The sequence below is a fragment of the Saccopteryx leptura genome, chromosome 9, assembly GCF_036850995.1.
Source record: "Saccopteryx leptura isolate mSacLep1 chromosome 9, mSacLep1_pri_phased_curated, whole genome shotgun sequence".
In the NCBI taxonomy this organism is placed as follows: domain Eukaryota; kingdom Metazoa; phylum Chordata; class Mammalia; order Chiroptera; family Emballonuridae; genus Saccopteryx; species Saccopteryx leptura.
Window position 1 is genome coordinate 91,877,304 of NC_089511.1, and position 19,851 is coordinate 91,897,154.

Consider the following 19,851-nt stretch of genomic DNA (forward strand, 5'->3'; position numbering starts at 1 on the left):
CCACACGGGAATCCTCAACCCAGAACAACAGACAGGAAGAGGAATCTGCATAGCATCTGGGGAGGAAAAATCGGTGGGGGTTCGGCCTCACTGGAAGACCCAGACTGCACCTGCCCAAGGACTGTAACTCCTCTTACTACTGTAGCACGATGCTGGGGAGTGACTACTGGAGGGGCCTCTGTAATGTGCTAGGTCCCAGCAGTGCCTCTGGAGTACTGTGTTTCTGGGGAGGCTTTTGGCAGAGACCCAGACAGACACTGTGTGCCTTTGGAAAGAGGGCCAGGGTAGTCAGAGCGCAGCACAGAGCCAGGACTCTCAGAGCATGTCTCTGGAAAGGCTTTAGTTTGGGAACCAGATGGTAGTAGCTGGGATGTGTGGATGCATCATGGATGGAAAACTTCTGACACTACTGAGCTCACAACCTGTGGAAGGTTCTGAGGGGCAAAGCCAGTCTGAGCCCACTCTTCAGTATTTATTTGGAAGGCTCTGGAGGCACAGGGAGGCAGAGTAGCTGACAGGTGGAAGCAGACCTCAGGGAACTGAGGTCATTTACAGATCTGCCTCCAGCTCTAAGCTGGAAAAAGCTGACCCTTACATACACATTGATCCCAGCCAGGCATGGTGGACTCAGCCACAAACAGTGAGCAACATGGTAGTTCCAGGGAGGTAGCCCAAGGCTGGATACAAACATCTGACATCAACCCATGCCCAAACCCTACCCAAAAGGATTCATAACCAACACAACCAGGGGTGGGCTTCAGACCACACCAGAGCTAGACTGAACTAGCAATACAAGCAGAAAACCCGAAGGGAGGAGTCCAGCAGGCACCAGACCCTGCTATAAACAACTCTTCACCCTGGGAAGCAAGCCCTGTCAGCATCTCATACATGGTGATTGAGGTTTATCAGCCAGCCACCCACGAAAAGGTCAACAGCATAGCATTCAAGACTCCAGTACAACAAAAGAGTGCACAAAAACCACAAGAAACGTGCCTAGAACAAGGAGCTCAGGTGTCTGGAAGTTTGTGCCACGGAGCCCAACAAGACAACTTCATCATAAAGACATCATAACAAGTTTGAGAGTCATAGCAGTGCTACTTAATATACAGAGACAAAATGGGGAGACAAAGAACTATGCCCCTAATGAAAAACAAAAGAACTCCCAAGAAAAGAATTAAAGGAAATGGAAGCAACCAAAATACCAGATACACAGTATAAAACAATGGTTATAAGGATGCTTACGGACCTTAGGGGAAGAATAAATTATCTTAGTGAGAATGTAAACAAAGAGATAGTAAGCATTAAAAAGGGCACAGAAACCATAAAAAAGAAGCAGTCAGAAATAAAGAATACACTAGAAGAAATCAACAATAGGTTAGATGAAGCAGAGAATCAAATCAGTGATTTAGAAGACAGGTTAACAGTAACCACCCAAGAAGAGCAGCAAAAAGAAAAGACAATTAAGAAAACTGAGGAAAGTCTAAGAGACCTCTGCCTGGCACAACATCAAACATAACAACATTTGGATCACAGAGTTACCAGAAGAAGAGAGTGAAAAAAGGGATAGAGAACCTGTTTGAAGAAATAATAGCAGAAAACCTCCCTAACCTGGTAAAGGAAAAAAATCACACAAATTCAAGAAGAACAGAGTCCCAATCAAGATGAACCCCAAGAGGCTCATGCCAAAACACATCATAATCAAAGGAACAAAGATTGAAAGACAAAGAGAGAGTCATAAAAGCAGCAAGAGGGAAGCAATTAGTTACCTACAAAGAAGCCCTCTTAAGGCTATCAGCTGATCTCTCAACTGAAGTAATTCAGGCCACAAAGAATTGACAGATAGTATTCAAAGTGATAAAAAGCAAGGACCTACATCTATCCAGCAAGGCTACCATTTAAAATTGAAGGCAAAATCAAAAGCTTCCCAGACCAAAGAAAAAAAAAGCTAAAGAAGTTTATTACCACCAAACCAGTATTGCAAGAAATGTTAAAGGGTATGCTTTAAGAAGAGGAAAAGAAAAAAGAAATTGAGAAAGAATATCATAGATATAAAGAATAAAATGGCAATAAAAAAGCAATGTCAATAACAAGCTTAAATATAAACAATGAAATGTGCCAATCGAAAGACATAGGGTAGCTGACTGGATAAGAAAACAGGACACACATATATGCTGTCTATAGAGAAACACCTCAGAACAAAAGATACACATACAGCCTGACCAGGTGGTGGCGCAGTGGATAGAGCGTCGGACTGGGATGCTGAGGACCCAGGTTTGAGACTCCGAGGTCTCCAGCTTGAGCACGGGCTCATCTGGTTTGAGAAAAAGCTCACCAGCTTGAACCCAAGGTCGCTGGCTCGAGCAAGGGGTTACTCGGTCTGCTGAAGGCCCATGGTCAAGGCATATATGAGAAAGAAAGCAATGAACAACTAAAGTGTCGCAATGCGCAACGAAAAACTAATGATTGATGCTTCTTATCTCTCCATTTCTGTCTGTCCGTCCCTGTCTATCTCTCTCTCTCTGACTCTCTGTCTCTGTAAAAAAAAAAAAAAAAAAGATACACACACAGACTGAAAACAGAGGGATGGAAAAAAATATTCCATCCAAATGAAAATGAAAAAAAAAAAAAAAGCTGGGGTAGCAATACTTCTATCTGACAAAATAAATTTCAAAACAAAGGCCATAACAAGAGACAAAGAAGAACACTACATAATATGAAAGGGATCAATTCAACAAGAGGATATAACTCTTGTAAACACATATGCACCCAACACAGAAGGGCCTAAATATAAAAAGGAAATCTTTATGGACATTAATGGAGATATCGACAACAATGCAGCCCTATTGGTGACAATCAATGGAAAGATCTTACAGACAAAAAAATCAACAAGGCAAGAGCAACCTACAAGACACACTGGACTGAATGGATTTATTGATATTTACAGAACACTTCATCCCAAAGCAGCAGAATATACACTCTTCTCAGATGCACATGGAATATTCTCAAAGATAGACAAGTTAGGACACAAAATAAGTGTTAACAAATTCAAGAGGATTAAAGTTATATCAGGTATCTTCTCTGAATACAATAATATGAAACTAGAAATCAACTACAATAAAAATAACTGGAAAAATTTCAAACACATGAAGGCAAATTAGGATGATATTAAACAATGAATGGGTTAATAATAAGGTCATGGAAGAAATAAAAAATTACCTGGCAACAAATAAAAATGAAAACACAATGCAAAATCTATGGGACACAGAGAAAGCAGTCCTGAGAGGGAAGTTCAGAGAAATGCAGGCATACCTCAAGAAGCAAGAAAAATCTCAAATAAATAAACTAACCATACACCTAATAGAACTAGAAAAAGAACAACAGACAAAGCCCAGAGTAAGTAGAAGGGAGGAAATAATAAAGATCAGAGTGGAAATAAATGACAGAGACTAAAAAATATATACAAAGGGTACTTGGGTTACAACATAGTTCTGTTCCTATGACAGTGATGTAACCCAAATTTTGGTTTAAGCTGAAACACAGCCTAGCCTAACATAAATGGAACACCTGCTCTTTTAATACAAAATGGCTTAGGTAAGCATACTCTTCCGCTCTGCACAAACTAGTTCACCCACATAGTCCATAAGTACAACGCTAATGGCGTAAGCCGAAACACTCATGTCTCAATTTTTTTAAGTTCTTATGGCCTTGGCCAGTTGGCTCAGTGGTAGAGCGTTGGCTTGGCAAATGAATGTCTGGGGTTCAATTCCTGGTCAGAGCACACAGGAAAAGCACCCATCTGCTTCTCTACTCCTTCGCATGTCTTCTCTATCTTCTTCACTCCTGCAGCCATGGCCAGATTGGAGTGAGTTGGCCCCGGGCACTGAGGATGGCTCCAAGGCCTCCACTTAAGGTACTAAAAAATGGCTCTGGTTGCAATGGAGCAAGGGCCCCAGTTGGGCAGAGCATTGCCCCCCAGCGGCCTGACCAGGTGGATCCTGGTCAGGGCGCAAGTGGAAATCTGTCTCTGCCTCCCCTCTGCTCACTAAATTAAAAAAAAAAAAAGAAGTTTTTACAAGGATAAGTGTTGAAAACTGGAAACGTGTATGACAAGACTGTCATAACCCGAGGACTGCTCGGTTATACTGCAGTATAACAAAGGCTGTCTGGTGTTAGTCCTGAGTTCCTGGCAAAAGCTTCAGAAGACCTTGGATTTCCCGAGTGATGGTATCTTTGTTATGTTATGAGGTGACTCTTAGGGGGGCAGAAGGGCTAGAGAGCTTCAGCATTGGGACTTTCAGTAGCTACACTCCAGAGAGTGAAGGGCGGGCTGGAAATAATGTGGCCAATGTTCCTACCAACGATGCCTGTGTGTGAAGTCCCAGTAAAGGCTGTGGACACCAAGGTCAGTGGAGCTTTCAGGTTGGCCAACACAGTGATGTGTTGGAACAGTGACTGCCTCACGTCACAGGGAGGTGGCCTGGAAGCTTTGCATTCCCTCCCAAATCTCAGCTTATATGTATACTTTTTCATAAAATTGTGATAGTGCCTTCTTGAGTTTTATGAGTCACTAGGGTGAATCACCTGAGAGCAATCGGGGGAACCTCCCAACCTATAGCCAGATGGTCAGAGTTGTGCATGGTCTGGCAGACACCTGACCCCACCTCAGATTTCTGCCTAGAGTATGAAGTAGGGGTGGTCTTGTGGAGAACTTGCCCTTAACCTGTGAGGTCTGTGCTCACTCCAGACAGTGTCAGCACCTTAGTGCAGCACACACAATATTATTGTTTATACCACAAACAATAAAATGCAATAAACATTTATCCTTGGTGGGCACCCAAATGCCTCCTTATCTGTGCCCTTCCTGCAGCTCTCCACACGTCACTCCCACCAGCTGTGTGCTGCACAAGTCCCTGACTCTCTCTCATGTGCAAACTATGAATTCAAAGCAGGAACGACTGTCGTTCACCTTGGTATTCTCAGAGTCAACCATTGTGCCTGGTCTTGAGCATGGTTTGGGGGCCAACAGCCTCAGTGTCTATCTTCCTGTCTATCAGCGTGACAGCCAGTCTTGCTGGGACAAGAGCACAGCAATGATCCGTAAGTTTGGTGAATGAATGACTGAGTCAATTAAATAGCTCTGAACACACAAAAAAACCACTTCTGTGAAGGAACGTGCTCAAATGGGTGTTTTGGTTTGAGATGTCATAGCCATTTTGGGTTTTCCTCTTTATTCAACTAAATGCTGTGTCTGGTAGATCAGAGAAATAAGTAACCTCTGAACGGATACAGTCAATAAAAATAGAATTCCTTTAAACACAATAAGGAAAAAATGGATGGTGTCAAATATTCTTTTTCTCTTCTCATAGATCTTTGTGGTCTCTTATTATGATAGAACATTAGAAACCTAGCTTGAAGGACTAACTTTTCTTCCTCATCAGAAAGCTATTATCCTTCTTATAACCACTTACCCACTCACCTTTTAATCGAGCGTCGCCCCCAAAGGCGCCGCAGCCCCAGTTTCCCGTGGCCACTGCAGAAAGATGCTCTGAAGAAACTCCAGGACGCAGAAACCCACAGTAAGCCTGCAGGACGAAGAAATATCAAAGCACGTGAGTGACCAGACACCAGCAGTCTTCCTGCCTAGATGCACTTGAATCAGCATCCATTATCAAGCTATGTTATCTCTCTCCTTCTCTCTCTTTTCCTTAAGGCCCAAAAGAAAAACAGAAAATTGTGGGATTATATAAGGAAGAGAGTAAGAAATGATTAATTCTAACATTTATTTGCTTTGATGCTGGGCAAATCAAAGCCCTTAAACCAATAAAGGTCTCAGTTTCTTTTTTTTGATTCAAAGAATATAAATGAAAATATCAGAGATATTCCAAGAACTGATAGGATCACAATTACAATCTACCAGGAACTAACTAAAGGAAGGAAAGACACTTAAGACACTTATTTTAATGCTTTTGATCCCCATTTCTCATGAAGGTAAAGAGTTATTACTGTTACGTTTCCTCAGTACTCTCTGAATTATTTGGCCTAGGTTCATAAACGTGAATAGCTTTTACATGTACTTTCTGCCACTAAAATGCTTAGCAATGAGCAAGCAACTGTATTATAAAAGAGATTCCTACACCTGGCTACAAAATAACCTTAAGATCCAGTCCAGCTCCAAGATTCTCTAGTTTCACAGCTCTGTTTTAAACTGGAATATTTTTAAATATTTCTCAGTGATCTCAGAAAAGAACACTATATTCCGAGGATGCTGGCTAAGTATTGATATTAATCACACGAAGAGTTCATTCTGTATATGAGAAAACTGCAGTTTAAGGTCTCAGAGTTTCTGATTTCCAGTTTTTTGCTGTCAGTCTAGTTGGTCTTTCCGCTTCCTAAGGGAGGAGTTTTCTAAAACTTGCAGACTACATTCAGAGGTTGAATACAATAGCAAAGCAAATCTCTCTGGATCTCAAGTACAAAACAAAGCCAAAAAATATAGCTAAAGTAGATGAGAAGACAAAATAAAAATGATCTGTGGCAAATGTTCTCAGAGAAAAACCCAGGATAAAAAAAGGTGCTCTACGAGACCCACACTCTGTGAAGTTTCCACAAAGGCATAAAAAATTATTTTACCCACTGTCTGGATAGATTAACAAGGCTATTCTTCCACCTAGCACTAGGCTGTAAATTATAATGGATATTAATTGTAAGTTGCTACCAGACCATTATTCAATGAAGTGATACAGAGCTTACACCAGAACTCACAAATGACCTGGACAATCAGATGTATATGGCACTTCTGATAATCTCTTCCAACTAAAAAGTATCAATAAAGCTCAATTTTTTGAGCAGGTTCTTAAAAGACACAGTCTCTCTGCCTTTACACTACCAAGAAAGAGAACAAACTCTCTGTCAGAACAGACCTAGCTGTAGTTTCCTGCCGAATTCTCCCTACATGCCTCGATGAAAAGGAACATTTCTCAGCCTTCCAGTTTGTGTCATTTCTTTTTTATAAAAAAAAGCTTTCGTGAAACTAAAGCCTAACAACAGAGAATCTGAAACATCTAGGTCATGAGGAGAAAAAGCTAATGTAGAGTATTAACCAATTTTACACACAAAAAAATTTTTCTTAAAAAATGGCCATAACTAAAACAAACTATAAAAACTGAAATTAACCTGCATTTGGCATTTTTATCAAATAAAATCAAATGAAACTTTAAAATTTTAAAAATATAGTCAGAAATTAAATGACAGAAACCAATTACATAGTAATTAGGTTTAAATAACTGTTTACAATAATCACACTGCTCACAAAAATTAGGGGATCAGGAAAGATGCAGATACTCCAGTACTTTCAGCCTTTTGTACAGTGCATTTTCACCAATGAAGTAAAAATTGTTTTGCATCTCATCTGCATAATCAAACTTTTCTTTGACTTGTTTTTCTGATGTTCTTGTTTAATAAAAAATAATCAGCCTGACCAAGCACAGTGAATAGAGCGTTGGACTGGGATGTGGAGGACTCAGGTTCGAGACCCCAAGGTTGCCAGCTAGAGCACGGGCTCATCTGTCTTGAGCAAAAAAAAAAAAAAAAAAAAAAAAAAAAAGTTCACCAGCTTGGACCCAAGGTCGCTGGCTCAAGCAAGGAGTTACTCGGTCTGCTGTAACCCCACGGTCAAGGCACATTATGAGAAAGCAATCAAGTGCTTTTTTTTATCATTTCATATTCATTTTGAAATAACCCCTAATTTTTATGAGCAGTATAAATACAAAATTCCTTTATTCTGTTAAAGCCAAGCATTTCCAAGGTCAGAAATAGGAGAGAAGTAGCAAGCTCTTCAAAATCCCCTGCAGAGGGACAGCCCTTGCTGCTGCTGTCCTTCTCCTCCAGGATGGGGGCCCCTGCAGTGCTGCAACCAGGGCAGGGCCATGACCAGGGACGCCCTCCCTTTTACAGAAGGAGCTAAACTACTCTGATAAGAAACAGATTAGATGAATGGATAGACACACCTTACATGAGTTGCCAAGTTCTTAATTCAGAGGGAAAGATACTAGGAGTTCTCAAGAGCTCCACAATGGTAACAAATACTTTATTTTCCCCACCCAGAGCCAGGGCACTTGAGAGATTTATCAGAGCAATGCGAGGAATAGAAAGCCAGCTTAAACTTCCTGACATGACATTCACCAATAACAGAGCTACTTATTTATTTTTACTAATAAATAACTTTTTTTTCTTTTTGCAATGCAAAATTGTTTCACTCAAGGAGCGTTTAACAATTTGAATGCCAGGAATTACAAGCAATTTTCAAAAGCAGAGACTCACATTCATAAAACTTTATACATCATTTGAACAGATATTTATACTACTAAAATCAAACATGCATCACTTTCAAACATTCTTGTATCATGATTTTTTATAATACATTATTTAACACCATTCTTCATCACGACACATGTTATCATACACTTGCACCATTTTCCTTGGATTTCTGATCTTTATCGTCACTCTTCACATTGTCCTTTTTGAGAACAATGTGGATTTCATCCATTACTGTGGATAAGTTTCTGATTGTCTTATTCAGTTGGTTTTCAAATTGCAAATTCATGTTTTCTGAAGTCTTTAAGTTTTCTTGTAATTGACTAAGGTCCTTTTTAACTTCTCTAAGTTCACCAGAAAGGCTTTTGTTGGAATTTTCCAAATTTAATATAGTTTTTTCATCTCCATCTGTTTTTTCTTCTAGTAACTGCAGCTTCTGCTCTACTTCAGCTCTCACTTTTTCACTCTTTTCCAATTTTTGCAGCAGGCTTCCGACATCTACCATTGCACCATTGTATACAATAAGGCCAACATTTTCTTCCACATCCTTCGATTCCTGTTTCACTGTGGGTATTGGAAGTAACAACCTGTTTTCTAGCATATCTTCCTGCAGTGCTTTGGACTCCTCATGGTTTTCTTCATCTTTTGAGGTATCTGTCAATTTCCGGTAAAAGCAAGATTCACGGAGTACTACTTTATTAAGAAGCTTCTTTACCTGAGCCCGAGAAAGGTGTAATCCAAGAGTATAAAGTATTTCTTCCAAATCCTTTTCAAGACAATAACCACAATGGCTTTGATCAAAATAAACAAATGCCATTAACAGATCCCTGTTAACTGGGATCATCTGAGTCTTCTCTTCTTCCTTATCTTTAGAAGGCCTCTCCTTGCAGTATTTGCTGGTATCTCTTTTGTCATCTCGTTTGTTTACTTCTTCCTCATCGTGATCATCTTCTTCATCCTTCTGCTTCCATTGGATCATACTCTTCTTGATCATTATCTTCTTCAGTTTCATCTTTAGAATCATCTTTTCTTTTATCTTCTTTCTTCCTTTCATCTCTATCTTCTTTTTTCTCTTTATCATCGCCTGATTTCCTCAGCTTGGGTTTTGGCTCATCAATTTCATCATCTCTTTCTTCTTTTTTATCTTTTCTCTCATCTTTTTTGCTTTTCTTTTTCTTTTCTTTTTTGTCCTCTTTCTCGGGAAGAGATAGTAATGATTTGTATATTCTGACACCAAAATCTCTTTGAAGCATTTCATTGAAAAGTTCTGCAAATAATGAAACCTCAAACGAATGTTCTTTATTACCTTCTAATCTGTAGTCCAATAATACGCTCAAAGACATGATGCTATAATCAAACTTGCCACTTTTTGCAGCCCAATTTGGATGTACAATAATGGCTGGTTCATCAGGCAAAATATATCTTCTTTCCCGGCGCTGACGTTCCATTTCCTCCTGATGTTTTCTTTCTTCTTCCTCTTTATCATCTTCAGATTTCCTATCATCCTTCTCTTTGTCTTCTTTTTCAGATTTCTCTAATTCCTTTTGTTCTTCTTTCTGCTCTTCTACTTTAAGCTGTTTTGTCAATTGGGCTATTAACTGGGATTTTAATCCTTTGGAACTAAGGGCTCGACTTTCTAATTCTTTTCGGAGATCATTTACCTTCATTGTCTTTGGATCAAGTTTAGACCAGTGGGTAGGAGTAAAAATTTCTTTAGTTTCACCATCATCCTTCTCTTCATCCTGTTCTCCATCAGCCTCCTTGCGTTCACCCTGAAGCTTCTCGACCAGCTGTTGCTTGTATCCTCGGGAGAGGGTTTCCCACTTTGAGCGGGTGGGAAGGCAATGCCAAACATCCGGTAAAAATAAAACCACTGTCTCCACATGAGCTGGAACTGCATGCCCCTTGTGGGTCTCCTCAGGGCGATGGTAGCGAATCTCTGTAAAACGGTACCATTGTGTGCATACACTCAGATCAATGCCTGTCAGAACCTTACAACACGAATAGCAGTCTTATTTAATAAATTTAGCAGTCTTATTTAATAAATAGCTTATTTAATAAAAATAGCAGTCTTATTTAATAAATAACTTTAAACGGGGAAAAGGGAGCATTCACACCTCGGGACAGTAAGTGGACGATATTAATGAGCCCGCATATCTCAGGATGAGTTTTTATGGGAAGATGTGAAGGAAAATAAAAGTAAATTTAGAGTCCTGAAGGTTTCGAAAGAGAGCTTTAAGACCCAGGAAGCAAATAGTATCTAGAGTTAAAAACTAGAGCCTAACCAGGAACTGGTGAAGACAGAAATGTAGAAAGGAAACAAAGAAAACAGTTGTAAAAACATACAGGTCCAGAAATGGGTCCAGGAAACAGATGGCACTCAGGAATAGCCTGTCACAAACGTTCACGCACGGGTGTGCCTGAGTACACGCACAATCAGGTAAAAACTCATCTTCGACATTTAGTTTGGCAGGCTGAAGTAGATAAAATTAACTCTATCTTTCACTATACTATAAATATATTATATTGTTTGCTAGATTAACAATTTAACAAATATTGTTCCTAAAGAGTTGCTTATCTACATGAAGTCAATCTACCATTATTGTTTAACTTAATGCCTAGTTGGTACTGATACTGATTTTCTGTGGTTTTAGAATGTTGGAATTTCCTAAAAATAAACATAAAAAGACCCTTAGGAGTCCTGGGAACACAGTTAATAATATTGGGTTTAGTCTGCACAGTGACAGATGATTACTAAAATTAGTGTGGTGATCATACTGTAAGGCATAAAAACATCAAATGACTATACTGTACACCTGAAAGTAATATAATATATAATATTGCATACCAACTATACTTAAGTTAAAAATAAATAATATTTTTAGCCTGACCAGGTGGTGACACAGTGGATAGAGCATCAACCTAGAATGCTGAGAACCCAGATTTGAAACCCCAAGGTTGCCAGCTTGAGTGTGAGCTCATTCAGATTGAGTACAGGATCACCAGCTTGAGCATCAGGTCATAGACATGACCCTATGGTCTCTGGCTTGAGCAAGGGGTCACTGGCTCAGCTAAAGCCCCCTGGTCAAGGCACATACAAGAAAGCAATTAATGAACAAATAAAGTGCTACAACACATTGATGCTTCTCATCTCTCCCCCTTTCTGTCTGTCCCTGCTTGTCTCTATCTTTGTCTAAAATAAATAAATAAATAAGTAAATAAATTTTAAAAGCATCTTTTGAAAGAGAACTATTAGGAACCTTAAAATGGGTCTTGCCCGGTTGGCTCAATGGTAGAGCCTGGTGTGTGGAAGTCCTGGGTTCAAATACCAGTCAGGGCACACAGGAGAAGCAGCTATCTGCTTCTCCTGCCTTGACCTCCTCTACCTCTCTCTCTCTCTTCCCCTCCCATAGCCATGGCTTGAATGGCTCAAGCAAAGTAGGCCCCGGGTGCTGAGGATGGTTTCCATGGCCTGGCCTCAGGCACTAAAATAGCCTGATTACCAAGCAACAAAGCTGCAGCTCACGCAGCCAGAGCAAGGCCTGGTAGGAACTTGCCAGGTGCATCCCAGTCAAGGCACATGCAGGAGTCTGTCTCTGCGTCCCCACCTCTCACTTGGTTTAAAAAAAAAAAATCTTAAAATGATCTTTAGATTCGGTATTACCAATTTCATAAATTTCTTTTGGTACTTGATTAAATAGCAGCTGTATAAAGATGTCTATTACTGTAGTATGTAAATGTATAATAAAGAAAAACTTGGGATCACCTAATTCGTCAAAAAGTGTAGCTAAGTCACCAATTTTATGGCCATTAAACATATTATTATGGACCCTGACCATTTGGCTAGGTCCCTGGTCAGCAAACTGCGGCTCGCGAACCACATGTGGCTCTGTGGCCCCTTGAATGAGGCTCTTCCACAAAATGCCACGTGCGGGCGCTACCTCGATAAGGAATGTACTTATCTATATAGTTTAAGTTTAAAAAATTTGGCTCTCAAAAGAAATTTCAATTGTTGTACTGTTGATATTTAGCTCTGTTGATTAATGAGTTTGCCGACCACTGGGCTAGGTGGTAGAGCATTGGCCTGGTGTGTAGATGTCCCAGGTTTGATTCCTAGTCAGGGCACACAGAAGAAGCAACCATCTGCTTCTCTAACCCTCCTCTTCTCACTTCTTTCTTTCTCTCTCCCCCACCCTCCTGCAGCCACGGCTCGGTTGAAGTGAGTTGGTAATGGGGGGCTGAGGATGGCTCCATGGCCTCTGCCTCTGATGCTAAGAAGAGCTCAGTTGCTGAGCAATGGGGCAACATCCCACATGGACAAAATATCATCCCCTAGTGCAGGGGTCAGGAACCTATGGCTCGCGAGCCAGATGTAGCTCTTTTGATGGTTGCATCTGGCTTGCAGACAAATCTTCAATTAAAAAAATAATAATGTTAAAAATATAAAACATTCTCATGTATTACAATCCATTCATTTCCTACCGCTCATGTTCATGGTTGCGGGTGGCTAGAGCCACTCACAGCTGCTCTCCAGGACAACACCAAATTTTTATTGGATAATGCATAATGTACACGGGTCTTTGTATGGCTCTCACAGAATTACATTTTAAAATATGTGGTGTTCATGGTTCTCTCAGCCAAAAAGTTTCCCAACCCCTGCTCTAGTGGGCTTGCTAGGTGAATCCCAGTATGGTGCATGTGGAAGTCTGTCTCTCTGCCTCCTCTCCTCTCACTGAATAAAAATTAAAAATAAATAAAACATTACTATGAAGATTACTGGAAAGTTTGAAAATATGTATAATATATGATAAAATTAGTAAAATAAACATTAAAGGTAATTTTTTAACACATTTATATGAAACTAAATATTCATGTGGAAAGACCTATACAAATAAAAACAACTATCTGGATGACTTTTCTGTCTTTAAAATAATTGTAACATTAGTAAATTGATTTTGCTTTTTAAAAATGAAATATAATATGAAAGAATTATTCAGACCTTAATTTTCTTCCTCATGTATAAAACAGAAGATTTAGATTAGGTATCTCTGGTTATTCTGATTCTATATATGGAGACACTTAAGGGAAAACTCACTAAACATGATACATTTTTAACTAATATTCCTGAAAAGTAAAGGGAGACATACTCTTAGAAAAGATTATAAATGATTAGATGTTGACTTCTTAGAAATATCAACAGAAAGTATTAATTGGTTTTGTTATTCAAGCTCTGGTTTAATAACAAGCCCCTTCTAAATTTGGTGATGGGTAATAATAAATCAATCAATTAATAAATAATGTAGCCTGACCAGGCGGTGGCATAGTGAATAGAGCATTGGACTGGGATGCGGAGGACCCAGGTTCGAGACCCCGAGGTTGCCAGCTTGAGTGCGGGCTTATCTGGTTTGAGCAAAGCTCACTAGCTTGGACCCAAGGTCGCTGGCTTGAGCAAGGGGTTACTCGGTCTGCTGAAGGCCCATGGGGTCAAGGCACATATGAGAAAGCAATCAATGAACAACTAAGATGTCGCAACAAAAAACTAATGATTGATGCTTCTCATCTCTCTCTGTTCCTGTCTGACTGTCCCTATCTCTCTCTCTATCTCTCTGTATGTATGTATAAATAAATAAATAAATAAATAAAGTAAATGGCAGTGACTTCCTGCTGGGGTGGTCTCCTCACTTTGTTAAATTTCTGACTCAGAAGCCTCCACAAAATATATTCATTACTTCATCTTACCTCAGTGAGTCTAACCATGGCCAAATGCAACTTTCTATAGAGGATTTCTTTCTCCCTTGCTGAGTGTGCCATTTGCCACTTTTGTAAGCTGGAGTCATAACTCTTTCTAATCACAAAGATAATTCTGCTTTAGAATGTCACCCAGCCTATCTGTCAGAGGATTAAACACTGCTTCACAGTATCAATTAGCTAGAAGGAGACTGGCTCTCCCTTTTAAAAACCAAGTCTACTCGCAGGTCATGTTATCAATCCAATAGGACAGGTGGGGCCTGACAGAGCAGACTATTTCCAGAAGTAAAAAGCACTTTATGGGACCACCCTTTCAATCATCATCTGGTGAGCAATGGCTAAACATGGCAGATAGGCCCCTAGAGTTCAGAGATCCACACTGCATTTTGATGATGAAAACCGGTCTTATGGTTGTTGCTTCATTCAGAAAAATGAAGTTTTCCTATTCATGCCTACTTTTCTCTAACATGCAAAAAAAAAAAGAGTAGAATTCTGCAAGTCATCTCTAAAGTGATTTAATGTAGACTTCTTCCTGAAACCTAAGTTGACAGAATACAGTGAAATGTAAAACACTGAATCTGAATGCTCTCTCCGAGTGTACTGTCAGTTCCAGGAAAACTCCCTGCTGCTTGTAGTAAAACATAATTAACTACTTTAATAGGTAAGTGTAACATATAAACAGTGAAATGCTTTAATTTAGAAAGCTCAAAGTTATTTGGATTAGTTATCTAATTAAATTATCAATGACATTTAACAAAACCATTTACTGCTTTCTTCTTTTTCAATGAAAGAACTAGAAAACTATAGTAATTCTTTGCTAAAAGAGCAACAGTGAATAAAAAAGCATACATTTATCAAATGGCTTTTCATATGCCAAGCCCTGAACTAAAGTGCTTTCTCAATGTTAGTTCATGTGAGAAAACATCTAATAATAAGATTCTCAAGCATATTAAAATGTAAGATAATAAATGCAACTATTACATTCAAAATATCTCCTAAATTGTTAGTGTAGTAAGAGTCTTTTAAGATTACTTGGTTGTTTATTTACTGATATTATGAAAGGCAAGTTTAGCCAGGATAAGCAGAACATCACAGAGAGAGACCACTCCCATGGTGAGACCCAGGAGGATGTGAAGACGATACACTGAATAACAGACATGCCAGCCCAAAGGCACTCCCAATCCCCTTGCTGCTGTCATTATCAAAAGTCTGTATAGTCCTGATCTGTGGTGGCGCAGTGGAGAAGGTGTTAACCTGAAATGCTTGAGGTCGCCAGTTCAAAACCCTGGGCTTGCCCTGTCAAGAATCATGCGAGAAGTGGCTACTGTGATTCTTTGCTTCTCACTCCCCCCCCCCACCTCTCTCTCTCTCCTCTAAAATGAATAAATAAAGTCTAAAAATAAAAAAGGCCTGTGTAGGAGGCCCTGGCTGGGTAGCTCAGTTGGTTAGAGCAGTGGTTGGCAAACTCATTAGTCAACAAAGCCAAATATCAACAGTACAACGATTGAAATTTCTTCTGAGAGGCAAATTTTTTAAACTTAAACTATATAGGTCGGTACATTGTTATTAACTTAATTAGGACCAGACCAACCCTCCCGCGCATACCTGTGCACCCGTACCTGGTATTTTGTAGGAGAGCCACACTCAAGGGGCCAAAGAGCCAAATGCCAAATGTGGCTCGTGAGCTGCGGTTTGTTGACCACTGGGTTAGAGTATTGTCCTGATACACAAAGGTTATGGGTTCCATCTCCAGTCAGGGCACATACAAGAATCAACCAATGAGTGCATAAATAAGTGGAACAACAAGTTGATTTTGCTCTCTCTCTCAAAAATCTTTAAAGTTTTTTTAAAAGTCTGTGTAGGGACTGATACATCTATAAGCATGCAAAACCACAGTATCTTAATCTCAATTAAATCCCACTCACAGAAGTCAAACAATGGCTTTTAGAATTGGATCAGTGTGGCTGGCTGTGACAGTAACTTGAAGAACTAAAGAAAAACCCAACTGTTTTGGTGAGACCCTAATCTAAAGAGTAGTATCAGCAATCTACTGTATGATAGTTTATTTATTATGGTTCACAGTGGTAAAAATTTGAACTAACAGGAATGCCTTGTTTTTATATTTCTGTAATACATTTAGAAAAAGAAAATGATTATAGTAGACAGCACTAAGCATCACAGAAAATCATAGATTCTACTACAAAGGTCAAATCACCAAATCAATAAACAATTAGGGCCCTGGCCAGTTGGCTCAGAAGTAGAGCATCAGCCTGGTTTGTGGAAGTCCCAGGTTTGATTCTGGATCAGGGCACATAGGAGAAGTGACCATCTGCTTCTCCACCCCTCCCCTTCTCCTTCTCTCCCTCCCAACCTCCATCCCTCTCTCTCTCTCTCTCTCTCTCCTTGTCCAGCAGCCATGGCTCAAACAATTTGAACAAAAGTTGGCCCTGGGCACTGAGGATGGCTTCATGACCTCGCCTCAGGTGCTAAAATAGCTTGGTTGCCAAGCAACGGAGCAGCAGGCCCCAGATGAGCAGAGCATGACCCTGGTATAAGGTTTGCCAGGTGGATCTGGTTGGGGCATATGTGGGAGTCTGTCTCTCTGTCTCCCTGCCTCTCACTTAATAAAAACATAAACAATTAACACAATTCTTACTTACAGCAGAACAATTTTAACTTGATTTTTATGGTTTATCTGTTTTAATCCCAACAATATATAGTGTAGAGAAAAACATCATTGGGTAGGTCTAAAAAATTCTCAGGGCTCATTCATTTCTACAGAGTTTGACAATGATAATATTCCAAAGCAGCTCAGAGTACTTGACAAGGTAAATGAACATGTGGGGCTTAATGCCCAGCAACAATCTATCTGGCATCAGTAATCAAACAATTACAAAATAGAAAGTACATCTTATACTAGCTGACAGAGTCATTAAATCAGGAATGCTGTGGGCAGACACACTGACATTGCATGAATGACCAGAAAGCATGAATTTCAGCATTAATAAGATGACAGCAGATGACAGCTGCCAGGTGAACTAAGGAGTGAGGTTACTGGCCTTGTTAAGCTCACGTCTGATTTTCTCAGGCACAAACTGGTCGAGGTAGCGTCGAAAGTGAAGGGCATCAATGGCGACAATCTCAGTGCTGCGCCGCTGCCAGGCATCCCTAGGGCAGGACAGAGAAGAGATGTGAGTCTGGAAAGGCACTCGCAAAGGAAGACCCTCACAGACTCCTGAGACTCTGGCAGGGCTCAGTCATAAAGACAAACTCACAACTTTTTTGAGACCTCTCAAAAAACAGAGGCAGAAAATATTATTATTATTATTTTGTAGAGAGAGAAAGTGAGGAGGAGAGGGAAGCATCAACTTGTAGTAGTAGTTGCCTCTCATATGTGCCTTGATTGGGCAAGCCCAGGGTTTCGAACTGGTGGCCTCAGTGTTCCAGGTCGACACCCTACCACTGTGCAACCACAGGCCAAGCAGAAAGCACCATTTTATTTTAGATTTCAAGGCATACACATTATGGACTGCCAGGCTTTCATCAGCAAAATGAGAACTACAGAGAGACAACAGATAATGACACACTGTAAACGGGCATTTCACTTACAGTGAGTCTCACAGGTCAAAGGGTTTAGGGGGCAAACAAAAGGAACTTAGGTTTGTTTTCCTCTAATGCTAAAGACATAGCATTTGTATTTCGACAAGAGCTCATTCCTCATTTGTTTTGAAAGACCTGCTCTACGTCACTGGGTAGGTAACATCACCATATATCATCCAAGAACTAATCCCAAGAAGTCAAGTGGTACAGAAAATGTGTAATGATTCAGTACAACAATCTGCCTACAGTGCTCAATTGTTGACTGTGAAATTATTTTTAAAAAGATAAAGACAACAAAGTTGACAATAACATATTGCAGACAATAACACAAACCAAACAAAATAACACATTGCCGGTAGAAATAAAAAGGACTGGGTGAAATGATGATTTTAGAAGTGTAAAATTCCAAATATTTCATCTCTTGTAACTTGAATATACAGATATGCTAAGCAACTTTCCACACTGAAGAATAGCAATAAAAACCTTCATGTTAGTCTGTAAATAATTATCATGAATTAAACATCCACATAGGTAATTTCTGCAAACACATATTTTAACCAAAACAAAAGGAAAGAGACCAGGGGCTGGACTGAGATACTACAAAGAGTAAGTATGTATGGCTACATGGACAATAGCTGATTCTTTCTGCCACAATAGCTCTTTTTTCTATTTGTTTTGTTTAATCCCCTTCACCTTTTCCACCCATTTCCACAAGCCCCCTCCCCTCTGAAAGCTGTCAGTCTGTTCTCTATCTATGAGTCTGTTTCTATTGTGTTTGTTAATTTACTTTGTTCCTTAGATTTCACATATCAGTCAAATCATATGGTACTTGTGTTTTTCTGACTGGCTTATTTCATTTAGCCTAATGTTCTCCAATCCTGTCACAAAGGGTAAGATTCCCTTCTTTTTATGGCTGAGTAGTATTCCACTGTACCACAGCTTTTTTATACACTCATCTACAGATAGACATTTGGGTTGCTCCCAAATCTTAGCTATTGTAAATAATGCTACAGTGAATATAGATACATATATTCTTTTGAATTAATGTTCTGGGTGTTTTCAGATAAATTCCCAGAAGTGAAATCACTGGATCATAAGGCAGTTCCATCTATATATGTGTTTTTATACCACTACCATGCTATTTTGATAATTACAGCCTTGCAGTATAGTTTGATATCAGGTAGTATGATTTCTCCAACTTTGTTCTTTCTCAAGACTGCTGTGCCTATTCAGGGTCTTTTGTGGTTCCACACAAATTTTTGCAATATTGGCCCTGGCCAGTTGGCTCAGAGGTAGAGCACTGGCCCAGCATGTGGAAGTCCCAGGTTCTATTCTCAGTCAGGGCACACAGGAGAAGAGACCATCTCCTTCTCCACCCCTACACCCCTCTATCTCCTCTCTCTCTTCTCCTCCTGCAGCCATGGCTCGAATGGTTTGAGCAAGTTGGCCCTGGGTGCTAGGATGGCTCCATGGCCTCACCTCAGGTGCTAAAAATGGAACGGCTGCCAAGCAACGGAGTAGCAGCCCCAGATGGGCAGAGCATCGCCCCATAGGGGGCTTGCCAGGTAGATTCTGGTAGGGGTGCATGCATGAGTCTGTCTCTGCCTTCCTGCCTCTCAATAATACTACTACTAATAATAATGTTTTTTGCAATATTGGTTCTAGTCCTGTGAAATATGCCATTAGTATCTTGATAGGAAATTTGTTGAATCAAAAGATTGTTTTGGGTAATATGAACATTTTAATGATGTTAATTGTTCCTATTTGTGAACATGTTATATGCTTCCACTTATTTGCAACATCTTCAATTTCCTTCTGCAGCGTCTTATAAACTTCAGAGTAAAAGTCTTTTATATCTTATTCTTACATGTATTTTTAAAGCAATTGTGAATGGTATTGCTTCCTTAGTTTCCATTTCTGATAGTTCATTATTAGTGTATAAAAATTCAACTGATTTCTTGATCTTTATTTTGTATTCTGCTACTTTACGAAATGTATTTATCAGTTCTAGTAGTTTTTCTGGTGGAATCTTTAAGATTCTCTACATACAGTATCATGCCATCTGCAAATGACAGTTTCACTTCTTTCCACTTTGGATGTTTTTTATTTCTTCTTGGCTGATTGCTGTGGCTAGGACTTCCAGTACTATGTTGACTAAGAGTGGTAAAAGCAAACATCCCTGTCTTGTTC

The 19,851-nt window shown here is 39.7% G+C and overlaps 1 protein-coding gene and 1 pseudogene across 4 annotated transcripts in view; both read right to left on the reverse strand.

Annotated features, from left to right (window-relative positions):
* PARG (poly(ADP-ribose) glycohydrolase) overlaps positions 1-19,851 on the reverse strand; it is a 149,356-nt gene that overhangs the window by 15,018 nt on the left and 114,487 nt on the right. For all 4 annotated transcript variants that reach the window (XM_066348199.1, XM_066348198.1, XM_066348200.1 and 1 more), the window contains 2 exons: positions 17,121-17,229; positions 5,477-5,582 (listed from right to left, as the gene is read on the reverse strand). In XM_066348199.1, the coding sequence (XP_066204296.1) occupies positions 5,477-5,582; positions 17,121-17,229 (215 nt within the window). The remainder of the gene's footprint in view (positions 1-5,476; positions 5,583-17,120; positions 17,230-19,851) is intronic.
* LOC136381118 (cell division cycle and apoptosis regulator protein 1 pseudogene) lies at positions 8,373-12,808 on the reverse strand (annotated as a pseudogene).